The 17,079-nt window shown below is 45.2% G+C and overlaps 1 protein-coding gene across 2 annotated transcripts in view; it reads right to left on the reverse strand.

Moving 5' to 3' along the window:
* CUL3 (cullin 3) overlaps positions 1-17,079 on the reverse strand; it is a 131,073-nt gene that overhangs the window by 36,332 nt on the left and 77,662 nt on the right. For both annotated transcript variants that reach the window (XM_044289216.1, XM_044289215.1), the window contains exons 3-7: positions 14,867-14,980; positions 12,625-12,785; positions 10,967-11,081; positions 2,966-3,194; positions 1,581-1,726 (exon numbers count right to left, since the gene is read on the reverse strand). In XM_044289216.1, coding sequence (XP_044145151.1) covers positions 1,581-1,726; positions 2,966-3,194; positions 10,967-11,081; positions 12,625-12,785; positions 14,867-14,980 — 765 coding nt within the window. The remainder of the gene's footprint in view (positions 1-1,580; positions 1,727-2,965; positions 3,195-10,966; positions 11,082-12,624; positions 12,786-14,866; positions 14,981-17,079) is intronic.

Here is a 17,079-nt window from a genome sequence, read left to right on the forward strand (position 1 = left end):
AAAATCTAAATATATTCTCAAATACCTTTCATTAGTATAATGGCTCATTTTGTCTAGAAAGAAATAATTAGGAGGGAAGAAAATGGCCGTCGTCCTATTAGTACACACATAACCTGTCATCACACAGCAGGACAAGTTACTTCACATCACTGAGCTACAGAACTGACTCGTCCTTCTCTCTGCTCTGAATTAGACTGGGGCATATACTCCATTCCAATAAAGATTCAGCTGAATATCTTATCAGCTGTATTCAGGATCATAATCCCTGACAAGTAGGAGGGGAGGCTTAGGCAGCTCTTTAGCTCAGTTTTGTGAAGTAACTTGTCCTCCTGCGTGATGACAGGTTACGTGTGTACTAATAGGATGGCGGCCATTTTATTTCTCCTAATGATTGCTCCCTAGACAAAACGAGCCATTATAAATAATGAAAGGTATTTGGGAATAAATTTATAGTAAGGTAATATTTAAGAGCTATGTACATCTCTGGGGGATTTTTTTTCTATTGCATTGCACTTATTTTGAGCTAAAAATACTTTTTTCAATTGGTCTTTATTAAAAATATGGAATCCTTTTTTGTGTACAGAGCTGAGATGCTGTAGTAGTAGCCAGTGAATTTTCCGTCTTTTCCGTCATTCGGGGTGCAGATGGACTTCTTATCTCTGCTCTCTCACATTATAAACACTCATTAAAGCTCAATCCTTATCAAATTTAAGCCACATTCTTATCAGTAAGTGTTTATGAGTAGTTTAGTTTAGAGAAGGTTTATTAGATGACTGGCACAAAGTGGAAGTACCAGTCACAGTTAGAAAAATAGTTAACCCTTTGTGACAGAAAGGCTCAATATTTTTAATAAAGGCCAACTGAAAATATGATTTGTAGCCAAAAATAAGTAAAATGCAATCAAACAAAAATTGCCTCCAAAGGTGTACATAACCATTAAGTATTAGCATTTTCTTAATTCCAGGAGAAACCCTTTAGCAAGAGGATTTAACACTGAAATCAATGAGGATGATTTACAAGTGTTTTGGGCACAGTTTGCGGAATCCACATCAAAATCAGTGGGAAAATAATTAGTGTGAACAAACAGTCCAACATTTGGGATTGATGTTGAGAATGACGTACCTGCAGCACTAGTTTTGCGCAGAATTCCCTCCACAGTTGTATCCTGGCAATCTGCTATGTAGGAACGTCACCATCAGCCCAATGATGTAACAGGGCCAGCTGCACTTCCCTGCACAGTTAGGTGGCCGAGAAGGGGACACAGCACCGAATCAGCAGAATGGATGAGGGCCCTAGTTGTCGGACATTGATAATAGAGGGAACGACACAACCTAGTGAAATGCCGTTGATTTATAAGATTGGAAAACCCCTTTAAGTTGGCCATAGCCATGATACTCTTGCCAGATAACTCCACAGACACCACATGTCTGGTTGTCAGTGTGATGTTAATAAGGGGTTGTCGAATACACTTATTTCATATTAAAAAGTTGTGTTCAGGTTCAAACATAAAAGCTTCCACCTCTTCAAACGAGAAGAGTGTTGCTTGAAAACACCTTCACATTTAACTAGAATATACTAACCTGTATATAATCAACAGGATTCTTTCCTTCCCCTTCTTCAGAAACCAGTGCTTTGCCCTGTTCTCGTAGATACAGACTCATGCACTCACACATGGTCTTCAGGCCATTGGGGACTCTGCTAAACAACTTGTACATACACGCTAGATCTGAAAGCAATGCACAAACAAAAAGGATGAAAACGTCATGCGTTTCCCCAGAGAGAAACACTTTCACTATACAAGTCAGTTTGCTGCAGGAGCCAAGTTTACAACCTCACCCAAAATGGTGTCCATGAACACTTGCTGGCACATCCAATATCTTCTAGTGGGAGCTGGCAAGCATCTTATTGTATATAACCACCATCAGGCCCTGACAGACATTCATTGTTCTAGCAGATGCTGCTTTTGTATGGGATGAGCTATACTGGCAACGCCCAGTAGTCAACTTCTCTATCCCCATGGTCAACTTCAGCATTATACGTCTCATCTTGTAATAATTTCCTATGTAGGGAGGTGACCACTAGAGGGCTCAGCTGCACTTTCATAGATGCTTGTAATTACAAATGATTCCCGCTATAGTAAACTCCATCGAGAACAGCTGCCTCACAATAAAACATGTCTGGTAACTACTAGGATACATAAAAAGATCTGTACACAAACCTAACCCCCATAGATGTCCAACTATACCCAAAGCAGTCTACAGGGAATAAGTAAAATGCTTTGAATTTCTCTCTTTTCTCTATGCCCTCTCCTGAGAAAGATAGTAAAGTACCCCATAGAAGAGAAGCTGTAAAGGCTAATAACACATTTCCGCTGCTGATTTTTCATCTGACCTATTAGCCGCTGTTTGTAGTGGAAGAAAACAGGCAATCAGCCATGACTAAAAGCCCTGCACATGCTCTGAAAAAAGTTTGTGGGCTGCTGAAGCCATCAACACCACCTATAAAACAAGTGAACCAGATGGGATCTATTATTACAGCTGGTGTCCTCACTACAAGTACTGACTTTCACCGGACAAACAGCGTTTTTCACAACCTTTTACTTGATTTACCCCAAAAAGAGGCACAATGCATGCAAAGAGAAAAAGAGGTGAGGTGGTCTACCTCTAGATTTAGCAGAAAGAATGGATTGCTTCACAGATTATATAACACTTTTTTTTATGTAAATACATATGGTAATGCACACAATTAGCAAATCGTGGACCTAGTTTGATGACTACCCAGGGTCAGGAAGGATTTAAATCTCGTTAGGATAATTTGGCCAATGTCCTCTGAACTTCACCTTCCAATCCAAAAAGGGAGGAGAACCTTTCAGAGTCTCTTTGACCTGGCTGGAAATTGCATATGGACAAAGGGTTGTCAAGTTGGGACGACCCCTTTGAATGTGATTTGAAGACGTGTGGCATACCTTCTGTCTTTCCGTTCTTCAACATATGAACTAGTCCAGAGTTCTCCATCTCCACAATGGTCTTCATGTGCTTGGAGATGAGCTCTCGCTCCACCACCTTCACGATGGGTTCTTCTGTGGATTTGTCTAAGCAGTGCATGACTCGTTCTATTTCTTCATTTATTCTAGCCTCTACTTTCTTTATATACACCGAGGCACTGTTTTCTGCTAGAAACTTCTGGCTTTCCATCTGTGTAGGAAAAAAAAAAAAAAAAGCTTGGTTAACATTTCAAGACAACAGCTCAGGGTAAAAGCAAGGAAATACGAATGTGTTTTATGAAATGTGATGTGGCACAAACAGCAATCTTTACATATGCTTTAAGAAATCTGCTTCTGCTGTTGACCTTGGCCAAACTTAATAAACACAGAAAATTTTGCAGCCCCTGAAAAACACTTCACAGGAAAGTTTTAAGCAAGATTTTTACCAAGCTGTGTAATAACCTCCAAATTACAAAATCATACTATTAATGGGGTACTAAAGTGTTTAGCATGGGATCTCATAGTTAGGTTATGCAGTGACTTTCTGATCGGCAGGGGTCTCAAGGATCACCACCCTCATGAGAATGAACGGACTAAGGCCCTATTCGGTGTTCTCTGCACAGCACTGCTCTATCTTCAAAACCTTGAATTTTAGCTTTTGCCTAAAGTGGTACTAATTTCAGTAGCTAGCAGGCATGCCAGTTTTAGACACCCTGGCCTGTAAGGGTCCATTCACACGTCTGCAAAATGGGTCCCGTATCTGTTCCGCAATTTTGCGGAACAGGTGCGGACCCATTCATTTTTAACGGGGATCTGCGGATGCGCACTTCCGTTCCGCAAAAAAATAGAACATGTCCTATTCTTTTCCGCAATTGCGGACAAGAAAAATTTGATTTTTTGTACTCACCGTAAAATCCTTTTCTCGTAGTAGGCATTGGGGGACACAGCACCATGGGTATATGTCCAACTACCACTAGGAGGCACTAGACACAAAAAGTGTTGGCTCCTCCCAGGTGGGCTATACCCTCTCCACAGGCACAAGGCTATTCAGTTCGCACCAAAAGCAGTAGGAGAGAGAAAAAAAGCAAGGAACCAACAACTCCCGTACCGGGAAAGATCAATAGACCAGCCCGGAGAATCGGAAGTAAAAACATAGGGTGGGATCTATGTTCTCCAATGCCTACTACGAGAAAAGGATTTTACGGTGAGTACAAAAAAATCTAATTTTCTCGTGCATGGCATTGGGGGACACAGCACCATGGGACGTCCCAAAGCAGCCCCCGAGGGTGGGAAAAGAACAGCCATGCCACCGGTTGGGTATACAGGTGCAGGAGAACCATGTGACCCAATAGGAAAAAACACAGAATGGGCAAGAGGTTCCATAACAAGGAAGAAACCTCAAGGAAGAATCAGTGAAGACTGTCAGCACCCCAGGAAAAATGCCTGGAAGAAAATCCCAAATGCAAGAAGGCGGCAAAAGGGAACACCGAGCTCAGCCAAGGGCTGGAGAAAAAAATTAGGACAGCACCGCGTGTTGGAACTACCTAACGCTCTAAATTGTCTCAGACCCAAAGAGCGAAAAAACCTGTGGCCAACCCCTGACAGGCCAGGGGAGAAAGGAAACAAGGAAGTACTGAAAGCCAAACGAGTGAGGGAAGCCATAGCAAGGCTCACATGTGAAGGGAGCAGGTCTCCCCTCACCGCAAGGCCAGGTGATGAAGTTAAGCGTCCTATTTAAAAGGCGAAAACCCAAGGCTGCTAGAGGAAACCGCCAACCCTTGGAGAAGGATGGGGTTGTAGGTAAAGGCCAGGAAAAGAGAGTAAGACCTGTGTCCCAAAAACAGGAGACAAGGCTCGAGCCTCTGAAAACAATATATCACTGAAGCGTAAGACCAGAGGAAACTCTGGGCATGTGAAGCATCAGGGAAAAAAGGAACCAGATACAGGCCCAGGAAATCTCAGCAGGACACACTGGACTGAAAGACATGGAAGTAGAAGGAGAGTACTCCAAACAGCCTAAGGAGGAAAGGTTCTACAACAGGAGGAGGTCCCTCCCGAAGGAGACCATACGGCGGCATTGCAAACCGTAGAGCTAAACCACTCAATACCAGGTACTTGACGTGGGAGGATAGGAAAAGAGATACGAATCCCAAGAGGACCACAAGGCTATTGTAACCCATAAAGGGAACAATCAACCCAGGCCCTGACCCCCCCAAAAAACTATTGTCATGCAGAACCTGAGTGGTCAAATGAACAGGGACAGGGACTCCAAAAAGGAGTACCCGGAATGGGCTCACAAGGAACCAGGAGCTGAACCACCAGAAGACAACGCAAGCCAGAATATCCAGGAAAGGAGAAATGAAACTACCATAGGGGAAGGGACATTGGCCATGGACAACTAGCCATTCCAAGAATAGTGACTAGCAAACTGTATACATTGTCCCAGAGAGGGCAAGTACAGCAGCTCGGGATGTACCACGAAATAGACAGACATCCATATGCATAAGGAATGCAGGAGTCGCCATGAAAAAAACGGGTGAGACTACACAGAAATGTAGAAACCAGCTGCGACCGGCATACTGAAAACTCCTGTCCGATGCCAGAGCAATCAGCTGAAAAATTACCTACCAGACAGGCGTGTGGCGCTCAGTGGTCCTGTCCCTGACCCGCCAGGGAGGACATCCAGCGACGATAAATGCTGATGACCCCAGAAGGATTCTGTGTGGCGGAGGACATCCAGCGATGACTGAATACTGCTGCAGCGGCCGATGCTCACCAGCTACGTGCCCCAACAAGGTAGAAGATCCAGTGGAGATCCCTGTACTCCACCAGGAATGGGCCACTCTGTAATAGGAAACAACGCGGGTAACGCGGAGCGCAGCATACCGTAATACCTTATAGAGATGGCAAGAGCAACCCTAGCACAAAGGCCAACAAACCACCTGGCCATGGAGTAGGGAGTGTGGTTGTATGTGGACCACCCGCCAGATCAGAACAGATCAGCCATATACTGGAGCTACAAGAAGTAGCACTAGACCGACAAGGTGGGGGTTGGGCTGGCCCACCACTGCCAGATATGGTAACCATGCACATGCAGAACCAGGATGGCCTGTTGTAGACAGTGCCCTGAGAAGTACAAGGAGACCATTGAGCACGACAGTAACGGAATGGAGATGTATGGAACAACCAAAAGGGTGGAACCAACATCCGCAGCACAGATTAGAACCCGGCGGCAGAAAGCACCCAGTAATACAGAAACTGTATGGGCCACAGATTGCACCATAGGGCCCAGCACTTTGAGTAATACAAACACACGCCTAAAATATAGGGAAAGTGGCTGCATGTCTAAGGAGAGTGGAAACATAGCCACAGCATCAGGGAATGCGACAGCATTTGGAGGGTACAGGTACTCAACCTGTAAAGTAGAAATACGGCTGTGTAGTGCAGAGATACGACCAGACAGGTGTAATGGGTACAGCATCTGGAGATGGTAGAGGTACTACAGTTAAGATCGTAGCAATGTGGCCACATGGTGCAACAGCTACCGCATTAGCAATGGTACCTATATTCCGCCCGGGAAGGGGAAAATAGGGCCGCACGGTACCACAAAGAACAAGACAGGTGCACACTACAATCAGGTAGGTGCAATGGCAACTGAAGGAGGCCCTCTATTTCGCCAGAAAAAAAAGGGAAACAGGGCCGCATAGTACACCATAGAGCCAGACATGTGTAACGGCTGCAGCATCAGAGACTGTGCAGGAACTCTACCTATGAAGGGGGTAAGATGGCTGTTTGGTGCACACTATGATGAGGTAGGTGCAATGGCCACGGCAATTGGAGGAGGCCTCAATATCTCGTCCGGTAAGGGAGAGAAAATGCCACATGGTACACCATAAGGATAGACAGGAGCAACAGCTACAGCATCCGGAGATGGTGCAGGTACTCTACCTATGAAGGGACCAAGGTGGCAGCTGGGTGCCCACTAGAACCAGACAGAGGCAATTCTACGGCAATTGAAAGTGGCCTCTATATCTCGCCCGTAGGGAGAAATCTTGCCGCATGGAACGCAATAGAGCCCGCCAGGGGTATTGGCTACGGCATCTGGAGATGGCGTTTGTACTATACCTATGAAAGGGAGCAAAAAAGGCTGGGAACAGACAGGTGCAATTGCTACGGCAATTGAAGGCGGCCTGTATATCCCACCCGGAAGGGAGAAATAGTGCCGCATGGAACACTATAGCGCCAGCCAGAGGTATTGGCTACAGCATCAGGAGATGGTGTAGGTACTCTACCTATGAAAGGAGCAAAGTGGCTGGGAACAGACAGGTGCAATTGCTACGGCAATTGAAGGCGGCCTGTATATCTCGCCCGGAAGGGAGAAATAGTGCCGCATGGAACACCATAGAGCCAGCCAGGACTAATGGCTTCAGCATCTGGTGTAGGTACTTTACCTATGAAAAGGAGCAAGGCGGATGGAAACAGTCAGATATAATTTCTTTTCCTTACCAACCTACAGGAGGCGCTTGCCTGAGCAATCAGCTTGCCTAGAACAGGGACCCCCTGTAATGAGGTAGAGTGGCGAACACCAGCACCAGGATGGGGACCCTTGGAAACACTCTCAATAGTGTAGAGCATAGCCCCTGGTAGGGGAACCAGGAAGGCTTGTCAGGTACAGCCTATGGCTGTTAAGGAGAAGGTGTACGTACCAGAGACACCAAGTAGGTGACTCGGTATGCTAAACACAGGGACGGCTGCCTTACCTGTGCGGTTGAATACCTGTGCAGTCAGGGGAGCACCATCCGAAACAGAGCACCTGGGAGCCGGGAACGGGCCATGGAAGATGAGGCCTAGTCCCTGCAAAAGCCGGGGACTGAAGTAGCGGGGAAGGCCGGGGAGAAGACTGTGTGGCCAGGGAGGAGAGAAAAAAAAACAACCAAGGGGGAAGAGAAAAGGTGGGGAAACAAGAATATAACCCCCCCAAGCAAGAAAAAAAAAAAAAGGGGGGGTGGGGTGGCTTGGAGGAAGATGGAGGCTTCCCAGGACCCCCAGCTAAGGTGGATCCCACCCCCCTGGCCACAGGAGGGAACCTAACACTGGGGCAGGGACACAGGGACAAGGGAAGTACTCACCATCCGATGTCTTCGGGCGCCGCAAGGTCACCCCTTCGGCAGACTCAACACGGGAACCGTGGGAATGCCGGCAAGCCACTGCGGATGCAGTCTGTGGGGACTGGGTGACCGCCGATGGTACAGAAGTACGCGCCCGCAGGGGGGGGGGGCAACTAAAGTGGAACACGATGGAGCCCCAGCCTGCAGCAGGTATAACGGTGGAGATCACCGAGACCTGCAGAAGAGAGAAAAAAAAAGAATAAATAAATAAAAAATAAACAGCAGGACCTGCAAAAAAAGCAGGACAGGTCTGCCTCCTACAGACACTAGACAAAAACTGAATAGCCTTGTGCCTGTGGAGAGGGTATAGCCCACCTGGGAGGAGCCAACACTTTTTGTGTCTAGTGCCTCCTAGTGGTAGTTGGACATATACCCATGGTGCTGTGTCCCCCAATGCCATGCACGAGAAAGGCATGTTCTACGAGAGTGCCCGCGATGTGCGGTCCGCAAAATGAGGAACCCCCATTGCCGGTGTCCGTGTCACAGACGTGTGAATGGACCCTAATAGCTCAGAAGCCTTGAATAAGCCTTCAAATGCTTGAATTTAAAAACCAGCAGGGATCTCAGCTCAGAGATCCTTCTGCCAATTACAACTTCCGATGCAGCACTGCAAAATGGCGGCATGGCATTTCAATTGTGGAGCTTAACGGCGTTTGCAGGCACAGAAACAACATGAACCAAAACTGTACTGGCTTTCTTAAAGCCAATAAAGATTTTGATTCTCACATTCAGGCTTTAAATAGGCTATGTTCATACTGCTTTTACAGTGCGTGGCCAGAAACCATTCAGCAGAAAACACAAACATATGCTAGAGCTCTCCATTCACCAGACAGAGGCTAAACGAGTGCCTTTTTGGCATTCATCAGCCTATCATATATGAATCCGCAGTCCTTTTTGAACATATAAAAAAAAAAAAAGCAGAGTTGACAGCGCTTTCCTACAGAGAGGCATCTTGCCATGCATTGATGCTTCTGGGAGAAGTAACCCACGGTATGCTTGTATAGTGGAATACATCGGAGCCTTTTGTCAGAAGTATACCTTCAGCAGATGGCAGGAACACAGCCTTATGCATGTCCAATCCTAACTGGTAGAAACTGCTTACTTATGACCCATACGATTCAATAACAGCAAGCTTAGCTCCTTAAAACAACAGTCCGAGCAGACTATTTGGACAACCATTCATAAAATTGTGACAAGTTATCCATAACTAGATAACTATTAGATCAGTGGGGGTCGCAATAATGGAGAACCCGTATCCCTCTAGGGCCCCCTGATATGAATAGAGGCAGGTTAGGCACGCACACTGCTGCTAGTATGGCAGGGCTCGACAAATCCCGGGCGCCAGGTCGCCATGGCGACCAGGAATTTGGTCCTGGCGCCTTGGGTATTTGCCATGGCATGAAAATATAATGCAAAATAGGCCCAGCACTCCAGCAGCCAGACGGGCGCAGTATCTCTTTAAGTTCACAGTAGACGCGGCGTCACGCACGAGTCCGCGTCTGGTAGGTCCGCCCCTCCCGCTTCCCGCCACAGACAACAGTAAAGAGGATCGCTACTGCCTCAGGCTCACTGCAGTTAAGAGGACCGCTACTCGCACAGTCTGTCCTGGTCCTTCCTTACCCCTTCCCCTGTGTTCTAATGGGCCCCTTACACAGTCCATGTTCCGCTGGCAGTCACAGTCCCTGCTTGCAGCCTAGAGCGCTTCTGTCCGCTGGGTGCTGGTTGATTTGCTAGCTAGCCGTGCACCCAGCAGAGGAACTTGAGCCGGCTGTGCTGGGGGACTATTGTTGCTGCTGGCCTTGCTGTGACCTGACCTGACTGCCGTGACCGCGAACCAGCATCACCCTCCAGACACCAGTCATCCTGCAGAGAGAGTGACTTATCGTCTCCTCCAGGATTCAGTTTGTTTGAAGATCTACTCTGCCTGCCGCTATGCCACACAGTGACAGCAACAGCAAGTGCACAGTAAGTTAGCAGCAGTGTGCACTGAAATGCCAAAGTTCAGAGTTGGGGGCAGACAGCAGGCACAGTCCATATGGAGGGGCTAAGGTGGCACTGGCACAGTTCATAAAGGGGGGCTATGGTGGCACCTCCTTATGAACTGTGCTTGCTGTCTGCTTATGTGCACCAAGCCACCACTATTTTGAACTGTGCTTGCCGCTGTGCTGCCTATTATATAGTGTGACACCATAGCCGCCTTCCCTCCCATACAGCTTTAGGCTCCATTCACACGTCCGCAAAATGTGTCCGCATCCGTTCCGCAATTTTGCGGAACAGGTGCAGACCCATTCATTCTTTATGGGGACGGAATGGATGCGGACAGCACACAGTGTGCTGTCCGCATCCGAATTTGCGGTCTGCAACTCCGCAAAAAGATAAAGCATGTCCTATTCTTGTCCGTAGCTTGCGGACAAGAATAGGCATTTCTATGGGGGTGACGGGCTGGTGTGTTGCGGACCTGCAATTCGCTGGTCCGCAACACACCACGGATGTGTGAATGCAGCCTTATGAGGTTAAAAAAAAAAAACTGGCTCCTAACCTTTTTAGCTGGCTCCTAGATTCAAAGGAAATTTGTCGAGCCCTGTAGTATGGAAATAGCCAAGTACTGCACTCTGCTGTCTAGGGAATGGCAGGGCGCAGTCCCGACCTGCTGCTGCATTCACTGCAGGGGGATCCCTGAGGGGTACCCGGTCTCCGTTCTCATGATCAGTGGGGGTCCCAGTGGTAAGACTATGGATAGGGGATAACTTGTCACAACCGGAATAGCCTTTTAAATCACAGAAGAAACTTGAAAATGATGCACACAATCACATACCTGGAAGAACTCTGCAGACATTTCCAAAAAGGGTGCTTCAAAATCCTCTTCATACACCGACCTTCCTTCCAATCCAAGGATCATAAGCATCTGACAGGCATTTCTTATGGCTCCTCTGTTACAAGTTACAAATATCACATGGGTTAAATAATTACATAAAACTATCAACTAGAGTAAAACCAACTGCACAAAAGATCACAAAGGTTCATGGTAAGAAGAAACAGGTAGAGATATTTTGGAAAAATATACAAAGGGAGAGTGGCAAGGATGGGAAGGGGACGTGGCCCGACAACCCAACAAAGTTATCTTCATTTACTTCAGTTTTATGGCGCAAATGAAGCCAAAATCTACTGCAGCTCTGAGCAGTCATATGGTTCTGTTTAGGTGCACAGACTGCAGGAGGATGCACCTAATGTATGATGAGGTGTGCACCTCCTCCAGCAGAGCAGGGGATATCACAGAAGGCACCGGTCTTGATAAATCTCCCCCCATGTCTCTACAATGACACTGCATGTTAGCTTTGTGAATGCATCCATTAACTCTCTACACAGCTTCCATGTGTCTGCGCACATCGCCGAATGGGTCTTTAGGGTCGATTCTTAATAAATCTGGTCATGTACCATCGTATGAACAGTGTTACTCTCTGCTCAAAGTATTGCATTTAGAGAATACTCTGCACATACGGCTTGCCATGACAGGAAGCCGTACCCCTTTGTGTCAATGAGGCCTAAAACTTAAAAGGGTCATTCCCATTAAAGATATTCCCAGCATATCGTATTACCTGTTGCTCTAGTTTTGATAAATCTCCCTTATATGTTCAACAGACCATTAAAGAACCATTTGCAGGATATGACATCAATGGAGATAGGTGCAGAGATGAGACGCTGTGGCTATGCCAGAAATGTCTATGACGGGACTACAGTGCTAGACCTGGTGCCCGGTGTGTAGTTCCCTCACTCGGTCACTGATCTTTCATCTGGGATCATCAGGGGACCAGACAGAATATGTACGAGAACTGTACAAAGTTATCTTGTAAATGGCAGGAGTGTATGATGTTTAGATTGTTCATTAGCGACCATGTTTGGCAGCTTCAATTCTAACATCTTAAAGGTTTTGTCCAAAGACATAACATTTTTTTTGATAAGGGTCAGAAAAAAAAAATTCAAATATTAAAGCGTTACTCACCTCACCGATTCCCTGCCACTATGATTCCGATGCATACTGAAGCCCTGCTTGTCTCTACTTCCTGCTCTCAGCTTGACATATTGAAAATGGCATGAGATGCCCTGTCTGCCAAAGAAGTGCTCAGATGGGTCACCGGTACAGCCTATGATTGGCTGCAGCGGGCATCTCCTGCCACTTCATGTGTGTCGAGCCAGGAAGCAGAGAGGAGTACAGAGTCACTAAGCATCAGAACAGTAGTGGTGGGGGATCAGCTAGGAGAGTAATGCTTGCTTTATCTTTTAACCCACTCAGCACCTCATGTATATATAAAAAATAAAACAACTGATTCCACTGGACAATCCCTTTAATGTACTACATTAGCAAATTGGCTAAGTTAATTTTGAGTTACATGCCCACTTTGATAGAACTACGCAAGGTACATATATATATATATATATAATAGGAAACCGCCAACATAATAAGAGCACACTTACCTGTCCACTACCTCTCCTTTCCGCTCTCTTGCAATCATGTCTAATAACGTCTGCCGTAGATGATCTCGTATGCAGCCGTAGCGTACAACTTGATCTCGAAATATTATCAAGCCCAGATTATAGACATTTTCCACGTTGTTTTGCTGAACATAGACTCTGTCCTGAAACCAAGAACATCAACATCATTCACAATGACTGGACCCCACGAGCGTTCACCTCTATGTCTAACAGTACAATGAGAAACAGTTCGGCCACATGTGCAACAGCCTTTATAGCGGCCCGCGGAAGTTCTATGTTGTCCTGTGGACATTGGTTGGCGCGGGATGCCACAGACATTATCCCCTAAAAGCATCCATAGAGAAGTGAACAGGGAAAATCCTCTGAATGCCTCCACACAAAATCAGAGATATACAGAGGTACAGTAAGGCCCCATGTACCGGTTAGTCGTTTTACATTTAAAAAGGGAACCTGTCACCAGGATTTTGTGTATAGAGCTGAGGACATGGGTTTCTAGATGGCCGCTAGCACATCTGCAATACCCAGTCCCCATAGCTCTGTGTGCTTTTATTGTGTAAAAAAATTGATTTGATACATATGCAAATAAACCTGAGATGAGTCCTGTCCCTGACTCATCTCACATACAGGACTCATCTCAGGTTAATTTGCATATGTATCAAATCGATTATTTTTTACGCAATAAAAGCACACAGAGCTATAGGGACTGGGTATTGCGGATGTGCTAGCAACCATCTAGCAACCCATGTCCTCAGCTCTATACACACAATCCCGGTGACAGGTTCCCTTTAATGAGCGGCTCTTCATATAGGGGAGTCCTAAATCCGCGACTCTATGGCATTCGTACACACTAATACATTTGTACACACAAGGGCGGACCTGATGGCATAAACCTTCTAACCCTTTAAGCTCCTGCCTGCCTGTTTTTTTTTTTTTTTTTTTTCTTCAGTTTTCTCTTTGCTCCATTCTTTGTCAGTTGTGCTGTTGATATAGCTGTAAGAATGTTTTTTTGTTTGTTTCTTTCAGAAAGTCACTAAGATCACTATTTTGACATACACATAACTCATTTTTTTTATCTTTTTTCTGTTGGGGACTGATGGGATTCCCCCCTGATTACTGTGAAGTAAAAAAGAAAAACAAACAAAAACAAATTAACTTTCTTCCTCTGGTTGGTATGAATGTGGCCATGTGGCTTTTGGTTTTAGTAGTTTTGCACAATCAAATCGTCTTACGCAGAAAAAAAAAAGTTCATTTTTGCTTTATTGTTGTCGGAGACTTACTTTTTTGATTTTTTCCGTTAATGTAGCTGTATGAGCTTTTTTGTGGGATAAGCTATAGCTTTTATCAGTACCATTTTAGGGTACAGAGACTGTATGGCTTCTGTGGGTTGTTATGATGGTAGAGAGTATTTGTAAGTATTTATTTTTAAGGGTGTGTTCACTAAATGTTATTAAACTATATTTCCTTTTTTAACCCCTTTAAAGGGAGTCTGTCACCTCTGTCACTAATATATCTATCTAAGAGCACTGTACCACAGAAGATTGCAGACACGTTCCACCCCTCATCCCAGTGTGCACTATATGTCTGTATTCCATGTCCAGGAAAAGCACTTTTATTCTGCTGGAAATACGCTCCTAAGTGCCCAAAGCAAACCAGACTGAAGAGGGGAGGGCTGCTCATATCTTAGGATTGGTACCAGCTAGAAATAGTCCTATTTGAAAGCTGGCATTCCAACCTTTCAAACTATACCAGAACCACAGGATTATGTCCACTATATCAGAAGATACAGCCGTTAGAAATGGAGTCCGGAGTGAAAGCTGCTTTCACTTTCACTTCCAGCTGGGCACTTGGGAGCTGTATTTCAGCAGAATCAAAGTGCTTTTCCTGGACATGGGATACAGGTATGCTTGGAAAGCGTTTGCAATCTTCAATGGGGCAGTGTTGTTAGTTATATTAATGAAAATGAGGTGACAGACTCCTTTTAAGGCCCCATATCAAGAATCCAATAAGTGTACTGTGAGTGCATGTGAGAGAAAACTGATTGGACACAGACATTAAAGGAAATTGTAGATACAGACATCCTGAGAGACAGGACATCTACCTTCACTTCGATACCGTCGGCATAATACGGACAAGCTGCACACGGCTGATGACGGTATATAACATGGGGTATGACGACAGGATAAATTACATGCACAAATGTTCACCTTGGTTTTAGGACACTTACCATGTACATGAGTATATCTCTAATCATTACCATGGCCGTTTGGTGGTCATTCCAAGCTTGATTAAGCGTCTGAAGGAAATTGTTATTTAAAGAGTTTAAGACGTCATCTCGAACCTACAGGTGAAGAAAAAAGTTTTGATTAAGATAAATGTTATGATGTATACTGCATTGCTTAGTGTTAGATAACCGATATATTAGCGCACACAGTAAGGTGTCCATTTTAACTAGCTTACTTTTTTGTGGTTAATCGTTACTTAGGGCTCATGCACACAAACGTATTTTCTTTCCATGTCAGTTCAATTTTTTTTTTTTTTGCAGACCGTATGCGGAACCATTCATTTCAATGGGTTTGCAAAAAAAAAAACACAAAAAAACGTTAGTTACTCCGAGTGCATTTCGATTCCGTATGTCCGTATTTCCATTCCGCCCCCCAAAAAAACAGAAAATGTCCTATTATTGTCCGCACTACAGATAGTACTGTTCTATTAGGGGATAGCTGTTCCATTCCGCAAAATACGAAATGCACACGGATGTCATCTGTATTTTTTGAGGATCCATTTTTTGCAGACCGCAAAATACATGAGCCCTTAGGGTATGACTACACAGCAACTCTGTCGTGGCCAGGATCGCAGAGTAGCGGTTACCCTTAAAATACCTTCCAACGTTGTAAGTATGAAGAGAACCGGTCCGTTTTTACACCACCACCACTGTCTTCTGCTGTTTAGGTTTAGCATTGTGCTTTTAGAGAAATAATAATGCATCATAAAAAAAAGTTCTAAAAGCACCATGCTAAGCCATCAAAGACAGAATATGCCTATATTAGGTGTATTTCTGGCAAAGATTGGGTCTAAATAAGTGGGTGTCGCATGGGTGGGGAAGGCAGTTTCATTTACCGTTTCCTACGTGTGTTCTACATAACTCCAGCAGATCCACCGCTAGCGCAGGGCCATATTAGGACTGGTGTCTAAAACGCCAGTCTTAATAAATGTGCCCCCAAGTTCCCTTTAAGGTGTGCAAAGTTGATATACGTACACATCTACATGCGGCGGTCGCACAAAATTTTTTCTGGAATAGTAAAATTACCATTTTTGAGGAGTATTTTTAGCCGAGGAAGAGTACGAAAGTTAACATAATATGATGTAGGAATACATAATGTTAGGGGCTTGTTCACTTCTGCGTTGGAGGCTTTGTTCGGAGCCTTTGTTGCAGATTTCATCAAAAAGACCAGACAAAAAAAGCCTTGCACGCAGGCCTCTGAACGGATCCTATTATAGTCCGTGGAGTCTGTTCAGCTCCGCTCCTGTCAGTTATGGGCCTGTCCAGGACTTCCAATATTTTTGCTATTCTGCTCGTCTAAGGCCTCATGTACACAACCGTATGTATTTTGCGCTCTGCAAAAACGGATCCGCAAAAAATACGGATGACATCCGTGTGCATTCCATATTTTGCAGAACGGAACAGCTGACCCCTAATAGAACAGTCCTATCCTTGTCCGTAATGCGGACAAGAATAGGAACAGAAATACGGACATACGAAAACAGAATGCACACTGAGTACCTTCGGGTTTTTTTTGCGGACCGTATACGGAACCATTCATTTAAAAAAATTAAAAACTGAACGGACAGGGAATGAAAATACGTTTGTGTGCATGAGGCCTAACAGATATATAAATAGCAGTGGTGTGAATGTGCCCTAAGAGGTGGGTATTTATGCAAAGGAACCATTACTAGTCTAAATACTATCGCTCCCTCCAACATACAGTCCCATGTTAATAACCTCACTCGTCAGCTTCTCCAACATACAGCCCCATGTAAATAACATCATTGACCTTCCTCCAGCCTCTCCAACATACAGTCCCATGTAAATAACATCCCACCCTCACTCCAGCTCCTCCAATATACAGTCCCATGTAAATAACATCACTCCCCACCCTCCAGCATAGTGTTAATTAGCCCCTGGGAGGGGTTTAGAATGAATGCACCACAGCCAAGTGATAAAGTACAGGGAAGATACAGTACATTGGACTGAACTTTATCACTTGGCTATAATAGCCAGCTGTGCACTCACTACAGTCATCACACACTGCACTGTCTCCTTGTACTGCACGTTAGGGGTCCATTCACACGTCCACAAGCGGTTTAATTGCGTATCTGCAAAATACAGACACCAACCATGTCTGTTCCGCATTTTGCGGACAGCACATGGCCAGCACT

Source organism: Bufo gargarizans, chromosome 4, assembly GCF_014858855.1.
Source record: "Bufo gargarizans isolate SCDJY-AF-19 chromosome 4, ASM1485885v1, whole genome shotgun sequence".
In the NCBI taxonomy this organism is placed as follows: Eukaryota; Metazoa; Chordata; class Amphibia; order Anura; family Bufonidae; genus Bufo; species Bufo gargarizans.